General features: G+C 67.4%; 2 protein-coding genes across 3 annotated transcripts in view; both read left to right on the top strand.

Annotated features, from left to right (window-relative positions):
• The window catches only part of LOC117870581 (inactive phospholipase C-like protein 2), a 29324-nt gene extending 13690 nt beyond the window's left edge, over positions 1-15634 (top strand). Inside the window, exons 1-6 of one of the 2 annotated variants that reach the window (XM_034757778.1) lie at positions 95-124; positions 1035-3485; positions 3814-4017; positions 4488-4563; positions 8537-8646; positions 14860-15634. In XM_034757778.1, the coding sequence (XP_034613669.1) occupies positions 110-124; positions 1035-3485; positions 3814-4017; positions 4488-4563; positions 8537-8646; positions 14860-15045 (3042 nt within the window). In that variant the 5' untranslated portion in view covers positions 95-109 and the 3' untranslated portion in view covers positions 15046-15634. Of the gene's footprint in view, positions 1-94; positions 125-1034; positions 3486-3813; positions 4018-4487; positions 4564-8536; positions 8647-14859 lie in introns of those variants that run through there. The other variant, XM_034757777.1, reaches the window with a different exon arrangement.
• A 2186-nt stretch (positions 15635-17820) lies between these two features.
• Positions 17821-20486, top strand: HCRT (hypocretin neuropeptide precursor). Its single transcript, XM_034757776.1, has 2 exons — positions 17821-18414; positions 19982-20486. Exons 1-2 carry the CDS (start codon positions 18352-18354, stop codon positions 20435-20437), a joined length of 519 nt encoding a protein of 172 aa, XP_034613667.1. The 5' UTR covers positions 17821-18351; the 3' UTR covers positions 20438-20486.
• The last annotated feature ends 2007 nt before the right edge of the window (positions 20487-22493 follow it).

Here is a 22493-nt window from a genome sequence, read left to right as displayed (position 1 = left end):
GCCCCGGGCTGGGATAGCAGGGGCTGCGGGTCGGGAGTGAGGGGCACCGGCGGGACTGGGGGGAGCCCCGGGCTGGGCTAGCAGGGGCTGCAGCTCAGAGGAGAAGCAGATGCCGGGGCACAGGGTCCGTGTGTGGTGTCATGGGGAGCACAGGCCGCCCATGGGGAACCGGGAAGGGCCCTCGGGAAGGCGCCTCCTGCCCCCAGCCCCCAGCAGGAAGAGCTCAGCAACTGGCCGGTGGCGGGAGGAAGGGGCGGGGGTCCCTGTGTGGTGGCCGCAGGCCATGGGAGGATGTGCCCTATATTTAGCTCGAAAGGGCCACGCTGGCTCCGGCCTTATCAGGCCCCTGCACCTTGCCGGGGCGGAAGGAGGGACAGAGGCTTTGAGGCGGCCACTGTTGAGCCCCTGTCTGGGGGGGTGTCACTGCCGGGGGGGTTGGGGCCTGTCTGGCCACCTTGCAGGAGGTGGACCCACTGCTCCGAACAGTTTTTTCCCTCTGGAGCAAAATCAACCATGGCAGTAACGCAGGAAAGAACCAGCCCCCATGAGGGCTGCGCTGTCCCCTGTGCGGCTGGGCAGGCTCCCTGAGGGGCGTCGAGGGGCCTGAGTTTGCCCCCCAGCCGGTTCACTGCTGGGAGCACAGGGTTTGCGTGGCCCTGAGGTACGGGGAGAAGAAGGGATGTGCCCAGAGTCACCCAGCAGGGCTGGGCCGGAGCTGGGCCTTCCCCCCAGCTCCCTGACTTGAGCCCGAACGTTTGTGCTCTGCTTTGAAGGAGCCTGCCCGGCGCTGGGCTCTGGCCCTGGGCGGTCGGTGCCGGGGCTGGGCTGGCAGAGGGGCCTGGCTGTGTGACGTCTCCGTGTCAGCAGGGGCAGGAGCCCGCGCCTGGGTCCCGTGAGCAAACGGCGCTCGCCCCAGTCCCTGTGCAGGGGGTCGCCCCTTGCCCCTTCCTCCGGTCTGCCTCTGCGCAGCCCGGCCTGTGGCCCGGCCTGTCGGTCTCTGCGCCAGGTCTGACCGCTGTGTTCTCCCCCCGCAGGACGGCTCTCGCCAGAGGCCAGTTCAGAAGAAGAAGACCGTGTCCTTCAGCACCATGCCCCATGACCGGAAGATCAACAGCACGGCGGCCTGCATCTCCTTCATGCTGCAGGGCTGCGAGATGAAGAAAGTTCGCTCCAACTCCCGCATGTACAGCCGCTTCTTCCTGCTGGCCCCGGACATGCGCTGCCTGCGGTGGGAGCCCTCCAAGAAGGACTCGGAGAAGGCCAAGATCGAGATCGAGCTGGTCAAGGAGGTGCGGGTGGGGAAGAAAACGCCCGTGCTGCGCAGCAACGGCCTCTCCGACCAGTTCCCGGACGAGTGCGCCTTCTCCATCATCCACGGCGACAACTACGAATCCCTGGACCTCGTGGCCAGCTCGGCCGACGTGGTGAACGCCTGGGTGATGGGGCTGAGGTACCTGGTGTCCTACGGGAAGCACACGCCGGAGGCGCCCGAGGCCGGCCATCCCAGCCTCCGGACCTCCTGGATCTCCTCGGTCTTTGAGGTGGCGGACCTGGAGAAAGTGGGCCGGATCCCCGTGGCCCGGGCCGTGCAGCTCATCAAGGCTCTGAACCCGGGCATGAAGGCCTCCACCATCGAACTGAAGTTCAAGGAGCTGCAGAAGGCCGGCGAGCGGCCAGGGAGCGACGTGGCCTGCGACCTGTTTGTGGAGGCCTATTGCGACCTCTGCACCAGGCCCGAGATCTTTTTCCTCCTGGTCCAGTTCTCCAGCAACAAGGAGTCGCTGGGGCTGAAGGACCTACTGACGTTCCTGGAGGTGGAGCAGGGCATGGAGGGGGTGACCGAGGAGACGTGCCTGGAGATCATTGGCAAATACGAGCCCTCCAGCGAGGGCCGGGAGAAGGGCTACCTGGCCATCGACGGCTTCACCCGCTACCTGCTCTCCCCTGACTGCTCCATCTTCGACCCGCAGCACCGCCGGGTGTGCCAGGACATGACGCAGCCCCTGTCCCACTACTACATCAGCTCGGCCCACAGCGCCTGCCTGCGGGAGGACAGCTCCTGGGGCAGCGCGGGCCTGGGCGGCTACGTCACGGCCCTGCGCATGGGCTGCCGCAGCCTGGAGCTGGTGGTGTGGGACGGCCCGGACGGCGAGCCCCTGGTCTCCGGGGGCCGCTCGGCCACCTCCCGCGTGGCCTGTCGCAGCGTGGTGGGTGTGATCGACCGGTACGCCTTCGAGGCCTCCGAATACCCCCTCATCCTGTGCTTGGCCGTGCGCTGCTCGCCCGCCCAGCAGCGGCTGATGGCGCAGTGCCTGAGGAAAACCCTGGGCGCCAAGTTGTACCTGGACCCCCCTGCCCCCGAGGAGGCCTACCTGCCCTCCCCGGAGACACTCAAGGGCAGGGTCCTCATCAAGGGCAGAAAGCTGCCGCCCAGCTGCCACGAGAGCGAGGGGGAGGTGACGGACGAGGAGGAGGGCCCGGGCGAGGCCGACGGGCGGCACAGGCTGCGTCTGAGCAGGGAGCTGTCGGAGCTCGTGAGCCTGTGCCAGGCGGTGCCCTTCCGGGACTTTGAGGCCTCGCGGCGCGGGCAGCGCTACTGGGAGCTCTGCTCCTTCAGCGAGGTGGAGGCCGGGCGCTTCGCCAGCGAGTGCCCCGCCGAGCTGGTGAGCTACAACAAGCGGTTCCTGTCGCGGGTCTACCCCAGCCCCCTGCGCATCGACGCCAGCAACATGAACCCGCAGGACTTCTGGAAGTGCGGCTGCCAGATGGTGGCCATGAACTTCCAGACGCCGGGGCTCATGATGGACCTGAACGCGGGCTGGTTCCACCAGAACGGGGCCTGCGGGTACGTGCTGCGCCCCGCCGTCATGCGGGAGGAGGTCTCCTACTTCAGCGCCAACGCCAAGGACTCGCTGCCCGGCGTGCCGGCCCAGCTGCTGCACCTCCGGGTGATCAGCGGGCAGAATCTGCCCAAGCCCCGGGGCTCGGGCGCCAAGGGCGACGTGGTGGAGCCCTACGTCTGCGCCGAGATCCACGGCATCCCGGCCGACTGCGCCGAGCGGCGCACCAAGACGGCGCTGCAGAGCGGGGACAACCCAGTCTTCGAGGAGAGCCTGGAGTTCCAGGTGAACCTGCCCGAGCTGGCCCTGCTGCGCCTGGTCGTGCTGGATGACGACTACATCGGCGACGAGTTCATCGCCCAGTACACCATCCCCTTCGAGTGCTTGCAGAGCGGCTACCGTCACGTGCCCCTGCAGTCCCTGGCCGGAGACCTGCTGCCCCACGCCACCCTCTTCCTGCACGTAGCCATCGCCGACCGGCCCGGCGGGGGCAAGGGGCAGCGGCGGGGGCGCACCGGGCGCCGGGGCCGGCGGCTGCGGGAATACGCCTCCGCCAAGACCACCGGCATCAAGGCCATCGACGAGGTGTTCCGCACGGCTGGCCAGCCGCTGCGCGAGGCCACCGACCTGCGGGAGAACATGCAGGTACCGCGCCGGGCTGGGGGCAGGACGCCTGGGTTCTCTCCCCCTTGGAGAGGGGGGGGGGTCTAGTGGATTGGAGTGTCTGAGGGAGGGGCGGTGGTCAGGACGCCTGGGTCTCTCCCCCTCGGGGAGGGGAGTGGGGTCTAGTGGGTTGGAGTGTCTGGGGGAGGGGTGGGAGGCAGGACGCCTGGGTTCTATTCAGGAGGCCCCCAGCCTGTGTTCATGTCAGCGCACCAGGCCAGGCTGTGCAGGCTCCTAGCGGGGGCTGTGGCCCTGCCCCCCCAGGCAGCGCGCAGTGGGGTGCCCGGCTCACCTGTTTCTCCGTCTCCAGAACGCCCTGGTCTCCTTCAAGGAGCTGTGCGGCTTGGCGCCGGCGGCCACCATGAAGCAATGCATCCTGACGGTGGCCGCGTGGCTGCTGCGCAGCGAGAGCGCCCCCAGCGTGACGCTGAACCTGGGCCAGCAGTACCCCCCCATGGAGGCCCAGGGGCCCGTCCCAGAGCTGCTCCGCAAAGTGCTCACCGCCTACGAGACCGTAAGCACCCGCCCCCCCCTCGCCGGGCAGCCAGCCCCCTCCCCGGCCGAGTCGGCTCTCCGCTCGGGCACTCGTCACCGGGCCGGGGGGACCGGGAAGTGCCAGCCCCTCCCTGGGCCGGGAGAGTGAGGTCCCAGCATGGCCTGGTCCTGCCACCTGCGGCCCCTCGGGGTCCCGTAGCCAGCGCAGCCCCTGGTGCCATCCCAGCAGGCGGCAGGAGTCCTGCTAATAGCCGGAGCCGCTTCCTTCCTTCGTGCTCCCCGGAGCTGGCACCTGGCCGGGCATCGCTGGGAGCGGGGAGGCCTGGCTGGGGGAGCGTCTTCTCCCTTCCCCCACCCCAACCTGGAGCTGCCTCTTTCAAGGCTGGAGCTGGGGGGGAGCCTGCGTGGGCCCGTGCGGGAAGGGGTCCCCGGGGTGCTGGGCCGCCCCTCGTCCTGCTCCCTCAAATCCCCCCGTCTCTGCTCCCACAGACGATCCAGACCAGCCGGACCCTGATCGAATCGGCCGACGCTGTGCACAGCAAGCTGATGCAAGCCCAGCAGGCGGGTACGTGCCGTGGGGGGCAGGCGCTGCTGGGCCCGGCTGCAGAGCGGGGTGGGTTGGGGGGCCCTGACTCTGCTCCCCCCAGGATGCTGGGGGGGCTATGGGCACCTGGGGCCACAGGGGGCGGCCTTTGTGCTGGCACCAGTGACACCTGCTGGCAGGACGAGGCGCGGCGCTAATGGGGCCTCTGGGCACCCTGTTGGCTGGAGGTTACCTGGCCCGTCCCCACCCCGGGGCTGGATGGGAGCCGGTGCCCCTGGAGGGGAAAGACCCTGGGCCCAGCCGGCCAGCTGGGGCAGTGACCTCTCCACACCCAGCCCCATGGGAGTCTGCTGGGCTGCTCCACCCCGCCCCCCGGACCCCCTGTGTCTCCTGTTTCCCAGGCAGCCGAGTGGCATTGCTGGGCAGGGAATGGGGCTGTGGGCGTGGCGGGGGCAGGGGTATTTGGCTCACACGGGGTGTGCGTCTAGGACACGGCTCTGTCCCCCTCCTGGCTGCTCGCAGCTGAGACACCTGATCGGTGGGGCGAGCGCCTGGGCCTCATCCTGCTCAAACCCCGTGGGGGGCCAGGGCACGAGCGAGCCCCAGTGCCCGGCTCTGAGAGGTGGGCAGCAGGGCCGCCGAGGGGCCGGCGCTGGGGGAGCGGAGCCGTACGGGGGAGGCTGACGAGGAAGCAGAGAGGAATCGTTAACTGCCAAACCCCGGAATATAATTAGCATCAGAAATAACAGACTGGGGCTGACGGCGTAAGTGGCGACGAGTGTTGTGGCATAAAAGACACGTGGCTGAACCCACACAGGCAGGTGCTGCTGTCAGGCTGTGTCAGTGCCCCTCCCTCCGGGCCCCCACGCCTGCTCGCCTGGCCCTGGGCTCCCCCAGCTCTGCCGGCGCCCCTCACTCCTGACCCGCAGCCCCTTGCTAGCCTGGCCCTGGGCTCCCCCCAGCCCTGCCGGCGCCCCTCACTCCCGACCCGCAGCCCCCTGCTAGCCTGGGCTCCCCCAGCTCTGCCGGCGCCCCTCACTCCCGACCCACAGCCCCCTGCTAGCCTGGCCCTGGGCTCCCCCAGCNCCTCACTCCCGACCCGCAGCCCCTTGCTAGCCTGGGCTCCCCCACCTCTGCTGGTGCCCCTCACTCCCGACCCGCAGCCCCTTGCTAGCCCAGCCCTGGGCTCCCCCAGCCCTGCCGGTGCCCCTCACTCCCGACCCGCAGCCCCTGCTAGCCCAGCCCTTGACTCCCCCCACCTCTGCCGGTGCCCCTCACTCTTGACCCGCAGCCCCTTGCTAGCCTGGGCTCCCCCCAGCCCTGCCGGTGCCCCTCACTCCCGACCCGCAGCCCCTTGCTAGCCCAGCCCTTGACTCCCCCCAGCTCTGCCGGTGCCCCTCATTGCCGACCCGCAGCCCCTTGCTAGCCTGGGCTCCCCCCAGCTCTGCCGGTGCCCCTCAGTTGGTGCAGCGCTAGGTGTGGATCATGGCACCCAAGAGTGCCGGGGGTCAGAGCGCGCCGCACCCTGGCTGGCTGGATCCTGGGGGAGCACCAGGAACTTGGAGTGCTATAAATTAGCCCGGGATCTCTGCCCCTCCCAGGTCCAATGCCCCACAACCTGCCCTGCCCCCAGCATGGACCCTAATGCACACTGCGGGGGCCGGGCCCTGCCCAGATCCCCCCCGAGTTAATAACCCGGGGGGGGGGGGGCGTGGGGGGATGATTGACAGCAGGTGGGCGAACCACAGTGCGTGGTCCTGGAGCCGGCACTGCATTGGGGGGAGTAACGCGCTCGGGGCGGGATGCAGGGTGCCCCTTAACCCCTCGTGTGCCAGCCCCAGCGGGAGCAGGAGAGTCCAGCGGGGCCAGCTCAGCACAGTGCCTGCCGGAGGGAGGGGGGGGGTTACTGCAGGGGCACAGGGGCTGCACCTCTTCACTTAGTGTCGAGTCACTGGGGGCCGTGGGGTCAGTGGGGGGGTCCCTGTGGGGGATGGGGGCCGTGGTGGGGTGTATCAGGGGGGTGGTATCTGTGTGGGGTCTCGGGGGGGTGGTATCGGTGAGGGGTGTCTTGAGGGGATGGGGGTCATGGTGTGAGGTCTCGGGAGGGTGTCTGGGGGGATGGGGGTCGTGGTGTGGGGTCTCGGGGGGCACAGCGTGATATCTCGTATGCCGTNTGGGGGTCGTGGTGTGGGGTCTCGGGGGGTGGTGGTATTGGTGAGGAGTGTCTGGGGGGATGGGGACCATGGTGTGGGGTCTTGGGGAGGTGGTATCTGTGTGGGGTCTCGGGGGGGGTGGTATCGGTGGGGGGTGTCTGGGGAGGATGGGGGTCGTGGTGTGGGGTCTCGGGGGGGGTGGTATTGGTGAGGAGTGTCTGGGGGGATGAGGACCATGGTGTGGGGTCTTGGGGAGGTGGTATCTGTGTGGGGTCTCGGGGGGGTGGTATTGATTGGGGGTATCGGGGGGGGGAGCGGGGTGTGGTGGGGGGGCCCCGGGAGGGGTGGTGGGGGGGGGGGGGGGGGGGGGGGGTTTGGTTGGGGGGGTGGGGGGGGGGGAGCTGCTTGTGCTGGGTAGGCCCCTATAGCACTCTTGGCTCCAGACAGAGAGGCTCGCCAGGCGGCGAGGGAATGGTACCCCCTGCTCCATGGCCCCTGAACAATCTCCCTCCGCTGCCCAGGGGGGCCCTACATGGCCACGTATGGTGCTGGCTGCCCCCATGTCCCAGGACCTGTTGCACCAGGCGATCGCTGGGGCTCCCAGCCCTGCCCAGCCTCCCCCCCGGCCCTGAGGCTGGCGCAGACGGTTCCCATCAGCGTCAGCAGAGATAACGAGCCGGAGCCCTGCGCTAATGAAGGGGGATCCGTGCGGGGGGCAGGCAGAGCCCTGCGTGAGCTCCCACAAGGAGGAGGGGTCTTTGGGGGGGTCACCGGGTGTAGCCCCCCCCCCGCCTGTGGGATCCCCTCCCCCACAGGCAGCTCCCGGCTGTGCTGGTGCCCGGGAGGGCTGGAGGGGGGCTGTTCTGCAGGCAACTCCCAGGCTTCCCGGCCCGGCGGGGGCCGGGGGGGGGGGGGGGCGGCCTTGGCTGCTCCCTCCCCTGCCGGCTCTCGAGGCCGTTCCCTTGTCCCCGGCGCGGAGGGTGCCAGGATGCAGCTGGAAGCTGCAGGCTCGGGCGTGGGAGGCCAGCGAGTCCACGGGAAAGGCTCCTGCTGGGGGCGCTGCACCTTGTCCCCTCCCACGCGGGGCCCCCCGGCAGCACCGCCTGGGCAGACCCCACTGGGCCAGTGTCACCATCTGCCCAGCCAAGGGCTCGGATCGGGCCCGGTGCCACCCCCTGGGGCAACTCCTCCCTACGTGGCTCGGCCCTGGAGCCCGCCCAGCCGCCTGCTCCCAGGGGCACAGGCCCCCCAGCCACCATCCCGTGGTGCTGCCATTGCAGCTCCAGGCACTCAGAGCCCGGGTCTCCCACGTACACCCCGTCCCTGGCTGCAGGGTGCTGCCTGCCCCACGCCGGCCCCGGGGCTCACGGGAACCTGCCGCTGCTCCCTGCAGGGTTGGTGACAGCTGCCACCTGGGCCCTGCCCTGCCGCCGGCTGGGATCACACCTGAGCCGGGCGTTGGGTGTCCCGTGCACCCTCTGGGCTTGGGGCTGCACCAGTCCCCTAGGGGCAGCCAAGGGCCCTGCCTTACTGGGGACCCCCCTTTGTGACATGGAATTCCCTTGTTCCTGCCTGAGTGGGGGGCAGTGCTGGGTATCTCTTGACCCCAGCTCCCCTGCTCTCCCCTGCCCATGGGCTGTGCACGGGGAACTGTTCTGGGGCAGCGACTCCTCGGGGACTCCTTGTGCAGCCGGGGCACCAGCGAGCAGCGCAGGGCGATCCCCATATGGAGCCAGCCCTGGGCACCCTGCCGCCGGCTTTGCTGTGTTCCCGGCCGCTGTGGCCCCTCCGGTCGGTGCCAGCAGCTCCGCGTGACGGCTCCCCTCTGCTCTGCTCCCCAGGGATGGATTTCCACAAGGAGCTGCGCCGGCTCGAGGCCGAGGAGGGGCTGACGGGCAGGAAGCTGCAGAAGGCCCTGGAGAGCTTCGCCTGGAACATCACGGTGCTGAAGGTAACGCCGGGGCCTGGCTGCTGGCATTGGGGGCCTCCCTCGAGATTTTCCTCTGCAGTGGTTTTCTCTTGACTCAGTTTCCCCCGTGTTAAAGGAGCCCTGGAGACTGGAGCCCGAGGACCAGTGGGACCGAGAGCCGGGATCGCTGGGCCCATCCCTCCCCGGGTCTGTTTCCTCACCTGTACCTGGGACCTGGGGCTGGCCTGACGGGGTCTCACGGACTCACAGATCGTGCCCACTCGTGGCCCCGTGCGGTCCGTGGGGGGGTGCCCCTTCCACTGAGACAGCCCTTCTCGGGGGTCCATTCTCTCTTGGGGCCAGGCCCCTCCACCTCCGAAGCCGTACCTCTCTGAGCCTTAGCACGTCTGTCTCTCGCCGTGGGCCCCCTCAGGGAGTCCCCTCGCTCTGGGCCCCCGGGGCCTCCACCCCCCAAAGGGGTGGATGCCCCCGTTCTCTAGCCTAGAGCGACTCTCAGCCAACGTAAAACAGGAGGTTTATTGAGCGTTGAACACAGCACAGGAAACTCTCCAGGCCTCAGGCCTGGCCTCCCTCAGCCCAGCACATCCCAGTCCCCTGCATCCAGGTGGGCTCTGCCTGCTCCCCCTCCCCAGCCCAGAGCCCCCCTGCTGGGCATCTGATATCCCATCCCGTCTCCTAGAACTGGAAGGGACCTTGAAAGGTCATCGAGTCCAGCCCCCTGCCTTCACTAGCAGGACCAAGTACTGATTTTGCCCCAGATCCCTAAGTGGCCCCCTCAAGGATTGAACTCACAACCCTGGGTTTAGCAGGCCAATGCTCAACCCACTGAGCTATCCCTCCCCACCTTGGGCCCAGACCCCGCCTCTGTCCATTGTCTTCTCTCCAGAGAAACAGGGTCATAAACAGGGTCGCCTGGGCCTCCTCTCCTCTCAGCCCTCCTCTGGCCCCCTCGGGCTGGAACCGTCTAGTCAGGTCACTGGGTCGTCTCTCCACAGCCCATTGTCCTCCCACTGGCCAGAACCAGCTGCGACTCCTGATCTGGGTCTCCGGGTCGTCAGGTTACCAGTCGCTGGGGTCTCCATTCTCCAGGCCATCGGCTGGGGTCCCAAGTTCCCTCTCCGGTCCTCTGCAACAACAAACTCCCTCTCCTCTCCCCTCGTTAAACTGGTAACCCCCAGGGACACTGAGTCCCACCCACTCTGCATGCAAACCATTGGAAAAACAAGGAAAACACAAGAAAATCCCCCACTTCGTCACATCGGGTGACACTCTAGGTCCTGCTCCTGGGGGTGGTGGGACGCCAGACCGCGCCGGGTGACGGTGTTTCCTCTGCCGCTCGGAGTGCTGGCCCGGGACGCCCGGGAGAGCGATGCCCATGCTGAGCGTTCGCGTCACCTCCACACGTAGCAAACCCGGCCAGATTCACGTGCCCACGGGAAGGGCGTGATCCCTGCGCTCCTAGGGGGAAACTGAGGCACGGGGGAGGGCATTCCCTAAGGCCACACTGAGCGTCAGTGGTGGATCCAGGAATGCAATCCAGGAGTCCTGCTCCGCTCTTGCGGTGCTAGCGGTGGCAGCTGCCCCTGTGCATCCTGGGGTGGTCCCAGCCGCCTGCCCCGACCTTCCAGGCCCCTGGCTCCCAGCCCAGCCTTGCCCTGGGCCCTGCTTGGTGCCAGCTCACGTGGCAGAGTTGAGACTGCCGGGGAGCCGGGCCAGCGGGGCTGGGTGCCGTCCAGGCTGCAGACAAAGGGGCATTGTTGGTGGCCAGGGCTGGTTGCCTCAGCCCACCCCAGAGCCTGGCTCACCCGGCCCGGCAGCTTCAGCTCCCTGAGAGCCATTCCCAGCCGCTCCAGCACCCGCGGGGCTGAGTCACCCGGTCAGCAGGCACTGCTGGACCCGGTGGTGGCCGAGGACGTCAGGCGGATCCCAACCCCTGTGTGAGGAGTGGGGCTCCAGCCCCCCAAGGACTGGCCTGCCCGCCAGGTGCAGAAATTCCCCGGAGCAGCCTCCAGCCGCGGCCTCTGCAGCCATCACCAGCCCCCCCGGCCAGCTTCCGTCGCCCTTTGCTAGGACAGAGCCTGCTTCAGCGAGCCCTGCAGGGGCCGCAGCTCCGGCTGCCGTGGGAGAGCTAATGGGCGTGCACAGGTGTGTGTGTGGCGGGCTGTAGGGGCGCGGGCATGCACAGGTGTGGTGTGTGTGGCGGGCTGTAGGGCCGCGGGTGTGCACAGGTGTGTGTGTGTGACGGGCATGCACAGCTGTGTGTGTGTGGCGGGCTGTAGGGCCGCGGGCGTGAACAGGTGTGTGTGTGTGTGTGTGTGGCGGGCTGAAGGCCGCGGGCGTGCAGAGGTGTGTGTATGTGTGGCGGGCTGTAGGGCCACGGGCATACACAGGTGAGGTGTGTGTGATGGGCGTGCACAGGTGTGTGTGTGTGGCGGGTGGGCGTGCGTGTGGCAGGCTGAAGGCCACGGGTGTGCACAGGTGTGTGTGTGTGTGTGTGTGTGTGCGCGCGCGTGTGGCGGGCTGCCGGGCTCTGCACTGGCACTGTGTGTGCATTGTAGTGCTGCGCACACGTGGAGGGCTGTGAGCGCGTTTGGAGGAGGGTATGTGGCTGTGTGGGCGTGCGCATGGGCTGTACACGGCTGGCTGTGCACAGCTGGAGCAGTGTGTTGGGCTGCGTGTGCGAGCGCGTGGGACGCACACGTCTGGGCAGGTATTTCTGGGCCCTTTGCACGCCGGCTCCCAGCATGCCCTGCTCCACAGCCCCTGGCCCCAGGGTTTGCCCCGCTGGCTGCGTGTTGGGGTCAGTGCGCTGCCCGGTCTCCGTGGGCTGGGCCGGGGGCTCGGTTCCCAGCACGTGCCGGGTGGACGCTGGCTTGGTGCTGCAGTCGGGAAGCGGCTGCTCTAGGGAAGTCTCTCGGGGCAGGAGGAGGAGAGCGGCCGAAGCCGAAGGACAAGGCTGGCACCAGCAGGCCGGGGATAGTCGGGCTGGGAAAGGGAAGGGGGGGCACCGTGAGGAGTGGGAGGTGCGAGTGGGGGGCTGGATGATGCCCAGCAGGGCCCTGCTGGTCCAGTGACCCCTCCACGCACTGGGCCTGGCCCTGGGCCCCAGCTGAGCCCCCCCCCCCCCCCCCGCCTCGGGGTGAGGCCAGGACAGGGCTTGTCTCTGCATCTCCTGCGAGGGTTTAAACCGAGAACTTCACCCCTCGCAGGCCAGGCCCCTGGGTTTCCCAGCCAGCACCGGGGCAGCAGGAGCTCAGAGCCGTGGGAGGTCTGGGGGGCCGGTGGCTGCAGGGAGGGAGCGGTGCCCTGTGATGCCGGCTTGCACTGGACGCTGCCATGTGCTCGCCCTGGCTGCTTGGGCTGGGAGTGCCTGGGGCGCAGGCGACTCTGGGGGGTGCTGAGCTCCCAGGTCGCCCTGCCAAGAGACTGTCCATGAGCTGTTCTGTGGGGGTGGGGCGAACCCCGACATCCTAGTCTCCCCCCACCCCCCAGGCCTAGCTGCCATGGTCCCTGCTGGGCTGTGCCAGGGGTGCCATGGGGCACACACAGGTGAGGACAGCTCTGTGCCCCCTGGACTGGGCTCTGCCCTGCCTGGGTCTGGACCAGGGCCCTGTTGTTTTGGGTGTGGGGTGGGCTCTGGGGAGACCCAGGCCCTGCTCCCGTGGGACCCGTCAGAGGCAGGTTGGATCAAGGAGCTTGGCCCACGGTGCGGTGATCCCGTGCTGCCATCTAGGGGCTGTGTGGGGCACGAGCGTCCCTCGGAGCTGGGCGATGGCTAAGGGGGCCTTGTGGGGCTGAGCTAGGGAGCGTATGGGGCAGTGCCACGGGGTAGGGGCTGGAACTGGCGGGGCTGCCGCGCCCTCTGGCTCAATGTGGTTTCCATCATGTACAGGGCTGTTTGGTTCAATGGCTCTCAGCCCCTCCCGCCCCCAGTATGAATTGTTCCCGGGGCCCCGGTACCCAGGTGGGATGCTGGAGGGGGCAGGTCTGCGGCGAGTGTGGTGCCCGTGGCTGCCCGCAGAGGGGAGAACAGCCTACTGCTCCTGCCAGCAAAGGGAGTTTCTCCTCTAGCTCAGGCTCTGGGCCGAACGTCACAGGTTTGGCCCCAGCTCGGGAGGGTTCCTAGCACCGTGCCACTGGCCGGGCTGGGCGTTCTGGCTGGTTCTCGGGGCTCTGCCCGGACAGAGGTGCTGTGAAGTCAGCAGCACACCAGGCTGTTCGGGGGCCGTTGCCTGGAACCGCTTCCCCATGACACCCCACGACACCCCACCCGCTGGGTGTGAAAACACTGCCTCCTGCTGGACGCTGCCAGCCCAAGGAACCAGCTGGGCTTGGACGGAGAGGCACAGAGCTGCAGTACCCAGAGTGGACTCCGGGTGGCACCAGAGCAGTAGCCCACAGGGCTAGTGAGCAGCGAAGGGGGCCGGGCGGGGCTGGGGCCCTGTATGTGCCGGGTTGGACAGGTGCCCCCCAGCCCCAGGCTCCGCTAGCACCTGATAGCAGAGCCCCCCTCATGTAAACAAGAAGGGGAGGGACACGGCGTCGCCCTGCTCCTTTAAGGCCCGTGTCCTGCCAGGCGTCGGGGGTCTCGGCTCCGCTCCGGGAGTGTGAGGCTCCCTGGCCTGCACCCCGCAGGGGGTCCCATTCAGATCTCTGCATTTATCGTCAGCTCTCAGCTCCCTGTCCCACCGGGGGGCTGGGCTGAGATCCCCCGTTCACCCCACAGAGGCCACCATGGCGGGGGGGGGGACCTCCAGCCTGGGAGGAGCTGACGGTGAGGCCGGTGTGAAAGGGGGATTCGCTGCGGCGGGACTGACCCATGATCCAAGGCGTCAGGGACTCAGCCGGAGGCGAGGGGTCTCTTGCAGGAGTGGGGGGGCCAGGGTCTGTGCAGGAGGTCAGACGAGAGGATCACGCTGCTCCCTTCTGGCCCCCGGGCAGGGCTGGGGCGGGGGGTTAGGGGCAGCCCCTGAGCAGTGACTCTGTCTGGGGAGGTGTGACAATGCGGTTCTGGCGGAACCCAACTGAGAGTGCCAACTCAGGACAAATTGCTCAAATAGGGCAGTTACAGCCCAAGGCTTTTTTTCCACCTCTAAGGCAAACCAAACCAGCCAGACTAAGAGGACTTCAGTCTCACCCCACTGGCTAACTGCAAGTCTCACAAGCAATCTCCTTAGACACTCCAGTTTCCCAGTATTACCACCAGTGCCACTCGTTATGGGGACAAATGGTTATGAAAACCAGTACCCCAGTAAAAGAAAAAGGTTCTCCTGATCCCAAAGGACCAAGCCCCAGACCCAGGTCAATATACAAATCAGATCTTACCCACAAATCACGCTGTTGCCAATCCTTTAGAATCTAAAATCTAAAGGTTTATTCATAAAAGGAAAAAGATAGAGATGAGTTAGAATTGGTTAAATGGAATCAATTACATACAGTAATGGCAAAGTTCTTGGTTCAGGCTTGCAGCAGCGATGGAATAAACTGCAGGTTCAAATCAAGTCTCTGGAATACATCCCCCGCTGGGATGGGTCCTCAGTCCTTTGTTCAAAGCTTCAGCTTGTAGCAAAGTCCCTCCAGAGGTAAGAAGCAGGATTGAAGACAAGGTGGAGATGAGGCATCAGCCTTATATAGTTGTTTCCAGGTGTAAGAATGCCTCTTTGTCCTTACTGCGGAAAATTACAGCAAAATGGAGTCTGGAGTCACATGGGCCAGTCCCTGCATACTTTGCGTATTTGCCTTCTCTCAATGGGTCCATTGTATAGCTGATGGTCCTTAATGGGCCATCAAGCAGGCTAGGCAGAGCTAACACCAGTTTGTCTGGGATGTCACCCAGCAGCATAGCATAAGTTTGAAATACAGACAGTATAGAGCCAATATTCATAACTTCAACTACAAAAGTGATACACACATATAGACAGCATAATCATAACCAGTAAACCATAACCTTGTCTTAGACACCCCATTTGACCCCCTTTATACAAGATTTGCGTGCCACTACAGGACCTTGGTTGCAACAATGATCTATATGGTCCCAGATTATATCAATAACGTCACAGGAGGGGAGACGGCTCGGCTGGGTTAGGGTCTCTGCCCATCTCCCCGCAGCCCAGGGGCCAGTTCTCGCTGGGGGGGGAGCCCCTGCCCCCAGGTCCAGGCTGCTCCCCCAGAGCGGAGACCTCGAAGGAGCCCCCACCCCACCTCACCCCTGACCTTTGCCTTTCCCCACTGCAGGGCCAGGCAGATCTCCTGAAGCAGGCCAAGGCGGAGGCTCTGGACAACCTGTGGCAGATCCACAACGCGGGGCAGTCGTGTGGCATCGGCAGGAACGGCTCTGCCTCCCCCGAGCTCGGCCGGGCCCGGACCCCGCTGGAGCCCATCTCAGAGACAGAAGGAGGCAGCGACACCGGGTCCTGCTGACCGCGAGGCAGGGCGTGGGGGCCAGGACTGAGCCCGCGGCCCCTCCATCGCCCGGGGCCCCCAGCGCTCCTGCCACGGACCCAGGATTGTACGGGCACCGGCCCCAGAACGCCCGGGCCTTTGGCCGTGCGTCTGGGAGACAGGAGCCCGGCCGGGGTGGGGGCTGCACGGGCCGTCCCGGGGCGATCCAGGCGGGTGATTCGGGTGGGGGTGGGGTTAGCGCTCTGCCTGGCCCTGGGCTGCGCCCTCGGGCTGGGCTGGGGGGTCGTTTCAGGCAGGGATTGGGCTCGTGGGGACCTGCAGGAATCTGCTCTGGGACGAGGCGCTGGGAGTGAGGCGGGGTCAGGCCGGATCCAGCCTGTGTCTCTCCGTCACACTGGGGCCCTGAGCCCCCAGAGCCTCCCCCCAGCCCGGGCCCTGCTCCAACTGCGCTCGCAGAAGGAGCGTCTCTGTCCTGCTGCGTGTGGCTGGGCCGGGGGGGGGAGGGGAGTGTGTGGGAGGGCTGGTGTGCTCTGAGAGGTTAGGTCGACATAGCTGCAGTGCTGAGCTGTGAAAAATCCCCCCCTCCCCGGGCTGCAGCTGCCCCCCCCCCCCCCCCGGCACCTGCAGCCGGGGGGTCCCGTCGTGGGGGGAGTTGGAACCCCTGTCGGGGGGCATCGGCTGCGTCTGCCCTGCGGGGTTCGGCCAGCGCATTCCAAGGCATCGCTGGGCACCCAGCGTGCTGACGTGGGGGTCTCCGAGAGGGGCTCACGCCTGGTCCCGGCTCACCACCAGCTTGCCAACCCGCCGCTGAGCTGCCCTGGGGCTGGGAAGGGCCATGAAGGTTCCTGCTCAACCCAGCCCCCCCCCCCCCCAGCCCAGCCCTAGACAACGCTCCTGGATGGGGCTCGGGGGCCAGGAACTCACCAGCTGTGCCCTGGCTCGTGGGTTGCCTCCCCGGCCCCACCTGGGGGTCAGGGCCCAGGGCGGAGCTGGTGAGTGCAGCCTGGAGCAGGGGCCTGTCCATGGGGCGCGGCAGGGAACTGCCCCAGGGGCTCGGGCGCCATTACCAGGGTTCTGCTGGGGGGACTCCGGCGGCAGGATCGAGTCACAGAGCAATAGGGGGCTGTCCGGCGCGGCGCGAGCCGAGAAACCAGCGCTGAGACGGGCGGGGTTTCCGCACAGGCAGCAGAAGCTGGGAGCAGCCCCCCCCCCCCCCCATGTTTTCAGAGCAGGGACAAAGCTGCGGCGTTATAAAGAGCAAACCCCAAGCTGGTGCAGCGGCTGCTGTTTGTCTGGGGGGCTCTGAGGGGCGGGGGCTGGCTGCACTCCCGAGATGGGCAGCCGCGGCTGGGTCCGGGGAGCTCAGCAAATCTGGCCCTTCGCCGCCAGGAGCCAAGCTGGGCCCGGCATGGGGCACCCCTGGGGCACAGGCTGTACGTGCCCCCCCCGGTGGGAGGAGGACCCTCGCTGCTCCCGTGGGGACCGTGTGATGCCCGGGAAGGAGGCAGCGGCTGGAGCAGCCGGAGGCGCAGCCAGTCGCTGCTGGGACTCGGCCTGCCTGGGCTCCCGGCCCCGCTCTCCGGCCAGGTCGGAGTGCCAGGTGCTCGCCCCCAGCACCGCCCGCGGGTGGGACTCCTGACAGCTGGGCAGCTTTGCTGGTGACAAACCCTGGCCCGTTGCTTTGGCGATTTGCCCACAGTCGTCTCCTGCCCTTGGTGTTCTCCCCAGTTCCCGCAGGGGTGATGGGGAGGCCCTGGTCATGGACCCTCAGGGGATGTCTCTGCCCCCTGCCCAGTCCTCTGCAGGGCACAGTCTGTCAGGGTTCATTTCTCACCGTGCCAGACTCCAGCTAGGGCCCCTGCTCCCAGCAGCCGTGCACCCCCCGTGCCCCCACTGCGACGGCCCCTAATCAGCCGGACGCCTCCCGCCAAAGCCCCCTGCAGCCCCGCCTGTGGGGCCAGCTCAGGGCTAGTGGAAGCAAGTGCGTCCCGCGCTGATCTTCCTGCCGTTAGCTGGGGCTGGGCCAGGGGAGAGCTTGGCCTCCAGGGAGGGCCAGGCCCCACAAGGAAATTGCTTCCGCCAGCACTGGGTGGCTCCTAGGGACCCATGCGGCCTGGGACGCTGTCGATAGCTGGGGGCTGGGCCAGCGCCCTGGGGACGGTGCCTAGTGTCGCGGGAAAACAGCGTGTTTCACCCCTGAGCTGTGGCCACGGGCCGGGGGTGGCTTGGCCATGGCTGAGCACTGGCCTGTGGCCAGGCAGGGCTGGGGGAGCTGTGCAAGGGGTGGGTGCAGAGGGGGGCCACGTGTCCCACTAGTGACCCCTCCTGGCTGAGGCAGGAGCAGTGGGGAGCTCCCACCCTGCCATGGCCCATCTGGATGCAGCGGGGATGCCTGGAGAGAGGGATAACGAGCTTGCCCCATGCCATGGGACTGAGCAGCCTGTCCCTGGGGGCACCCCCCGCACCGCCCCCCAAGTGCCATCCAACTTGCAGCAAGGTGCCCATGGCTGGGCACAGATGCCAGCCTGGGGGTGGCAGCGCGGAGGTTCTTGGCCCGAGCTGTGGCTGCCTCTCCCAGGCCACGGGGCCTGACCCACAGGCGGGGTGAGGACTGACAGGACCCCAGGGCTGAGCAGGGGCCTCCTTTGGGGCTGGAAATGGGGGGTGCTGCCCCTGGCTTGGAGAAGTAATAGCCCAAATCTGGGGTTTCTGTCACCAATGGCCCTCCCCCCCCATAAAACATGTTCCAGCATCCCTGGGGGGCAGATTTCCCCCCCCCCCCCCCCCTCCCCCTGCCGGGCCTGGCTCCCCGGGGACTCGGAGGTGCACCGTGCCACGGACACGTGTGGCCACGCCGGCGCCTCTGACGTGCTAGGGACGGATGCGGCTCGGCTGCCAGACCCCCTTTGTTGGGGCCAGGTAATTAGCCTAATGGGGCCCAGTCTCCCCCTCCTCCCCGCTGCTGACCTTCCGGCAGCTTTGTGTCATGCGGGCCGGCGGATTCCTTCGGAAGTTACAGGCTCATTAGCGCCAGGCGACGCGGCCTGTCTCCATCCCGCACGACCACCAGCCACTCGGCTCCGGCCGCCGCATAATGGGGAGCCACAAATGAGGGAACGGGCCTCGCCCGTCTCCAAGCAACGGGGGACAATGGGTGCGTGTCTCCCAGAGACTGGCCCGTCCTGCAGCCCCAGCCCCACTGCTGCCAGCACCGTTGTGCGGGGGCTGGGGAGGGCAGGGGATGAGTTTCGGGGCAGCCTGGCCCTATAAAAGCCTGGGCTGCCGGGGAGAGCGGCTCAGGGCGTCGCTGCTCCTCACCGGGTCATGCCCAAGCTTCGCTCAGGTCCTCGCAGACACCTCGGACCCATGGAGGTGCCCAACGCCAAGGTACGGCGCCAGGGCCTGGCCACCAGGGCTGGGCTGGGCAGAAGAGAGGCCGCAGTGCAGGGAGGTCTCGCGCCAGCAAGGGCACAATTGGGAAGGGGCAGGCGTGCAGCACGAGGGGGAGGCGAGCACGGTGACTGGGGGTCGCGTGATGGTGGCCTTGAATCCCAGGCTGGCGTGTCTCCCTGCCCCATGTGCCCTCCTGGTGAGCAGCTCTGGGGAGGAGCCCAGCCTGTCCTGCCCTCAGGGGACGCAGGCCGGGGTGCAAATGGCATCTGCTTTGTCCATTCCCGGTGTCTCTCCTGATCCCAGTGGGGTCCCAGAACCCACCGAGACGCCCCCTCCCCTGCCCCACGAGCCCTGGAGCCAGCCTGCTGGGCCGCGTAGGACACTGGGGAGGCAAAGACCTGCTAGGGCTGCACGCTGGGCCCAGGTCTGTCCCGCCTGGCGCCTGTGGCCCAAACCGCCCCGGCCTTGCATCCGCTGCGTGAACCGCTCCCCACTCAGCACCGTGGTGCGTTGCACGAGCATTGCACGGGGTCAGTGGTCTGGCTGAGCGCCAGGTGTTGCAGAACCGAGTCCCGCTCAGTGTTAAAGGGAGACCCAGCAGCTGTTCTATTTAACCTCTTCCCGACCCTGCCCGGGTGCAGCCTGACCCTGCCGGCCACACCCGAAACGGGGTGAGCTTCCCACCTGCCCCAGACCCGCCTCACCCCGGAGGGCTCCCTGGGGGCAGCTTGGTCTCCATGACGCACCCTCTGCCAGCCAGGGGGCCAATTAGTGCTAATTGCAGCCGTGGCTGTTTCTCCTGCATGGAAAGGGGCGGGGGCTGCTGTGTTGCCATGGGGTGAGAGGCAGGGGACAGTGTGTGCCTGATCCCTTTGTCTTGGATTTTGGAGCAGGTTGCTAGGGCCTGTGCAAAGGGCGTGTGACAGGCAGGATTCCTGGGTTCTGGGAGGGCAGTGGGGGCTAGTGGTTAGGGGCAGGGGCTCAGGACTCCTGGGTTCTAGTCTTGCCATGGGAGGGTTGTGCAGCCCAGCTGGTGCAGAGAGGTGTGGTGAGGTGTGAAGCCGGCTGTGGGGTGGCTATGGGAGACTGGGGCGTGCTGGGTCTTTTAGGGGAAGCGTTGGCTGAGGGTTCACAGTGGGGCAGGGCAGGGAGGTGGCGCCCACGTGAGGTTTGCTGGGAGAGGGTGGGGCTGGGCCTGCGAGGTGTGTGGGGTTGGCTGGGGGAGCTTGTTGAGGCCCCCCTCCCCCCCCGCAGGCTGGGCCGGGCCGGTCGCTGGGCACTACTCAACCTGTCACTAGTGGGGTCAGGGTCAGGGCTCCCGGAACCGGGCAGCCCAGCACTGCAGGGCGTCTTGCTGGAACTGTCAGAGCCAGGATGCCAAGCTAGATGGGCCCCTGGGCTGAGCCTGTCTGGTAGTTCCTGGGAGTGGGGGGAAACAGCGTCTTTGCAGCTTGGTTCTGAGATCCGCAGCCTGGGGCAGAGGGGGGATGAGGCGTCTCTGGGTTTAACCCCATCAATGCCAGCCTGTCCTTGCACTAATGCCTGCCTCTTGCGCCCGCAGCTCCACAGGGCCTGCTGCCTCCTGGTCCTGGCCCTGCTCTGCTCTCTGGCTGCGGCCCGGCAGAGCGTGCCCACGTGCTGCCACCAGAAGACCTGCCCCTGCCGTGTCTACGACCTGCTGCATGGCTTGGGCAACCACGCCGCCGGCATCCTCACGCTGGGCAAGAGAAAGAGCGGCTCGCAGGCCTTCCAGAGCCAGCTGTACCGCCTGCTGCACGGCTCGGGCAAGCACGCCGCCGGCATCCTCACCATGGGCAAGCGGGCGGAGCTGGCGCCAGAGCAGCCAGCCTCGGCCTGCCGGGCCGTCTCTCCCCGCCCCTCCAGCACGGACGCCCTGCTGCCCCCAGCCACGTGTGCGGCCAACACCGCCCCCGCCAGCACCAGGGAGTGCCGGGGCCAGCTGGACAAGGACTCTGCCACGGGCCAGAGCGGGGCGGCTGCAAAGAGCTTTTCCTGAAGTGTCCGGGGGAGCAGCAGCCCGTGGGGGCAGGGGGGATCCACGGGGATTCTTTCAATGACTGCGGGCACCACGGGTCGTTTACAAATAAACCCCAGCCTGAGGCTCACCGCTGTCTGCCTGGCATGTTGTCTCCCAGGAACAGCGCGGTTCGGGGGGAGAGATGGGGTGCCCGGGGACCAGCGGCCAGCTGCTGCCACACGGGTGTGAGTGGCCCAGGTTTGAGCCCCGCTGCCTGGGCTGGAGCAGAAGGGAGGAGGTGCTGGGACCACCCTGAGTGGGGCGAGCTCAGCTCATGGCAGCTCCCCCGGCGGTGGGGGGAGGGGGGGACTGCTGCAGGAGCCCATGGCTAAGGGGAGGGTCTCTCGAGAAAGACCGAAGGAGCCTAGGAGCCGGGCTGCGCTCACGGGGAACTGGCCCCCGTGGACAGCAGGCCGAGCGCTGGGCAAGGCCAGGCCGGCCTGGGAGTGGGCGAGCTGGCTACAGCCTGAGCCCCGAGCACCCTGCGTTCGCACTGCAGGCACGGGGGGCTGTTCTCCCACTAGCCGGCAGCAGGGCTGTGACTGGGGTTCCCGGGCTGGTGGTCCGCGGCTGGCAGCATCTGATTTATGTAGCAGATGCTCCGATCTATTGCTCGGTGTCTGAACACACACACACACACACACACACACACACACACACACACACACACACACACACACACACACACACACACACACACAGAGAGCACAGGGGCTGGGCAGTGCTGGCGGCCAGAGGGCAGTGTTGGAAAATAAACCGGCCTGGCTGGGTTGCTGCTGCGGATAGACTCACAGGCAGGGGTCAGCCCCAGGCCTGCCCTGGGCGAGGGGAGGGGGCAAGAGCAACCCCAGCTCTTGACCCTGGGGAAGCAAACCCCCCCTTACAGTTAGCGAGCCCCGGTTCCCCGCCCCTGCCCTGCCTGCTCCACCCCCTGCAGCCCCCGGCGCAGGGCAGGAGCTGAGGAACAGGGCTGCGACGTGACTGGCCCCAGAGCAAGGACTCGAACCCGGGTCTCTTGCCCTGCCCACGGTGCCAGTTTTCCTCTAGGACACCCCACTGCAGCCAGACTCTTCTCCCACACCCACCCTGGCGCCCTCCACTGTGGCCCCTACCTGGGCCCCACGTTTGACGGGAAACCCTACGCTTCTCCCCTGGATCCTTTGTGAGCCCCTTTATTGCTCCCGCCTGGAACGCCCTGTGGAGACACCAGGCCAGGGTGAGAGGCCAGGGACTTCTCCAAGGACCAGGCTCTGCACCCGGCCACCTGCTCCACCTAAGGCCCGGGGAGGCCAGTCTCTGCTTGGCAAGCCAGGCTGAGCCACCCTGAGCGTCCAGGGCCGGCTCCAGGCACCAGCAAACCAAACACATGCTTGGGGTGGCACAATTTCAGGGCCGGCATTCTGGCCATCTTTTTGTGTTTGTTTTTTTTTTTGCTTCGGGCGGCAAAAGCCTAGAGCCGGCCCGGCAGCAGCAGCGTGGGGGGCGCCCTGGGGGCGCCCTGGGGCCACTGCGGTTCGCACCGTGGGGGAGCAGTGCCTGCACCTTGTGGCTGTGCCGGGCAGGCTCCGAGCGGGGGACACTCGGGTTGGGGGCCACCCCGCGGGGCACACGGAGCCGCCTGCAGGTGCCGCAGGGCAGCCACCCCTCCAGCGCCACAGCCGGGGCTGGGCAAAGAGGCCCGAGCCGCCCAGGGGCTGCGGCAGGGCGGCCAGAAGCAGCAGTGGGGCCATAGAGGGTGGGGTGCTGCCGTGTGGGGCCCACATCCCGCTCTCCGGGGCTCCGCTCCCTCTGGGGCTACCCTTCCGCAGCTGCTCAGCCCCCTACCGGGCCCTGGCTCTGCCCTCCCGGGTCCCGGCCAGCTCTGGAGGTGGGAGCCCTGGCTGGAGGGACCCTGGGCTGAGGCGCGGCCCGGGAGCCCCCCTGCTTACCCCGACTCTGCCAGCGCCGGACCGGCTGGAGGTGAGGAGGGAGCAGGCAGAGCCAGCGCTGGTGGGGTGGAGAGCCCAGGGCTGGGGAGGCAGGGGGCGGGAAGAGA

The sequence above is a fragment of the Trachemys scripta genome, unplaced genomic scaffold (genome assembly GCF_013100865.1).
Source record: "Trachemys scripta elegans isolate TJP31775 unplaced genomic scaffold, CAS_Tse_1.0 scaffold_40, whole genome shotgun sequence".
In the NCBI taxonomy this organism is placed as follows: Eukaryota; Metazoa; Chordata; order Testudines; family Emydidae; genus Trachemys; species Trachemys scripta.
Note: the sequence above shows the minus strand (reverse complement) of the source record. Positions and strands in the feature narration are given on the sequence as shown.

Excerpts from the sequence above, each read along its gene's own strand:
- HCRT (XM_034757776.1), top strand. The coding sequence starts at position 18,352 with ATGCCCAAGCTTCGCTCAGGTCCTCGCAGACACCTCGGACCCATGGAG. Across the intron at positions 18,415-19,981 it reads TGGAGGTGCCCAACGCCAAG|CTCCACAGGGCCTGCTGCCT; the intron begins GTACGGCGCCAG and ends TTGCGCCCGCAG.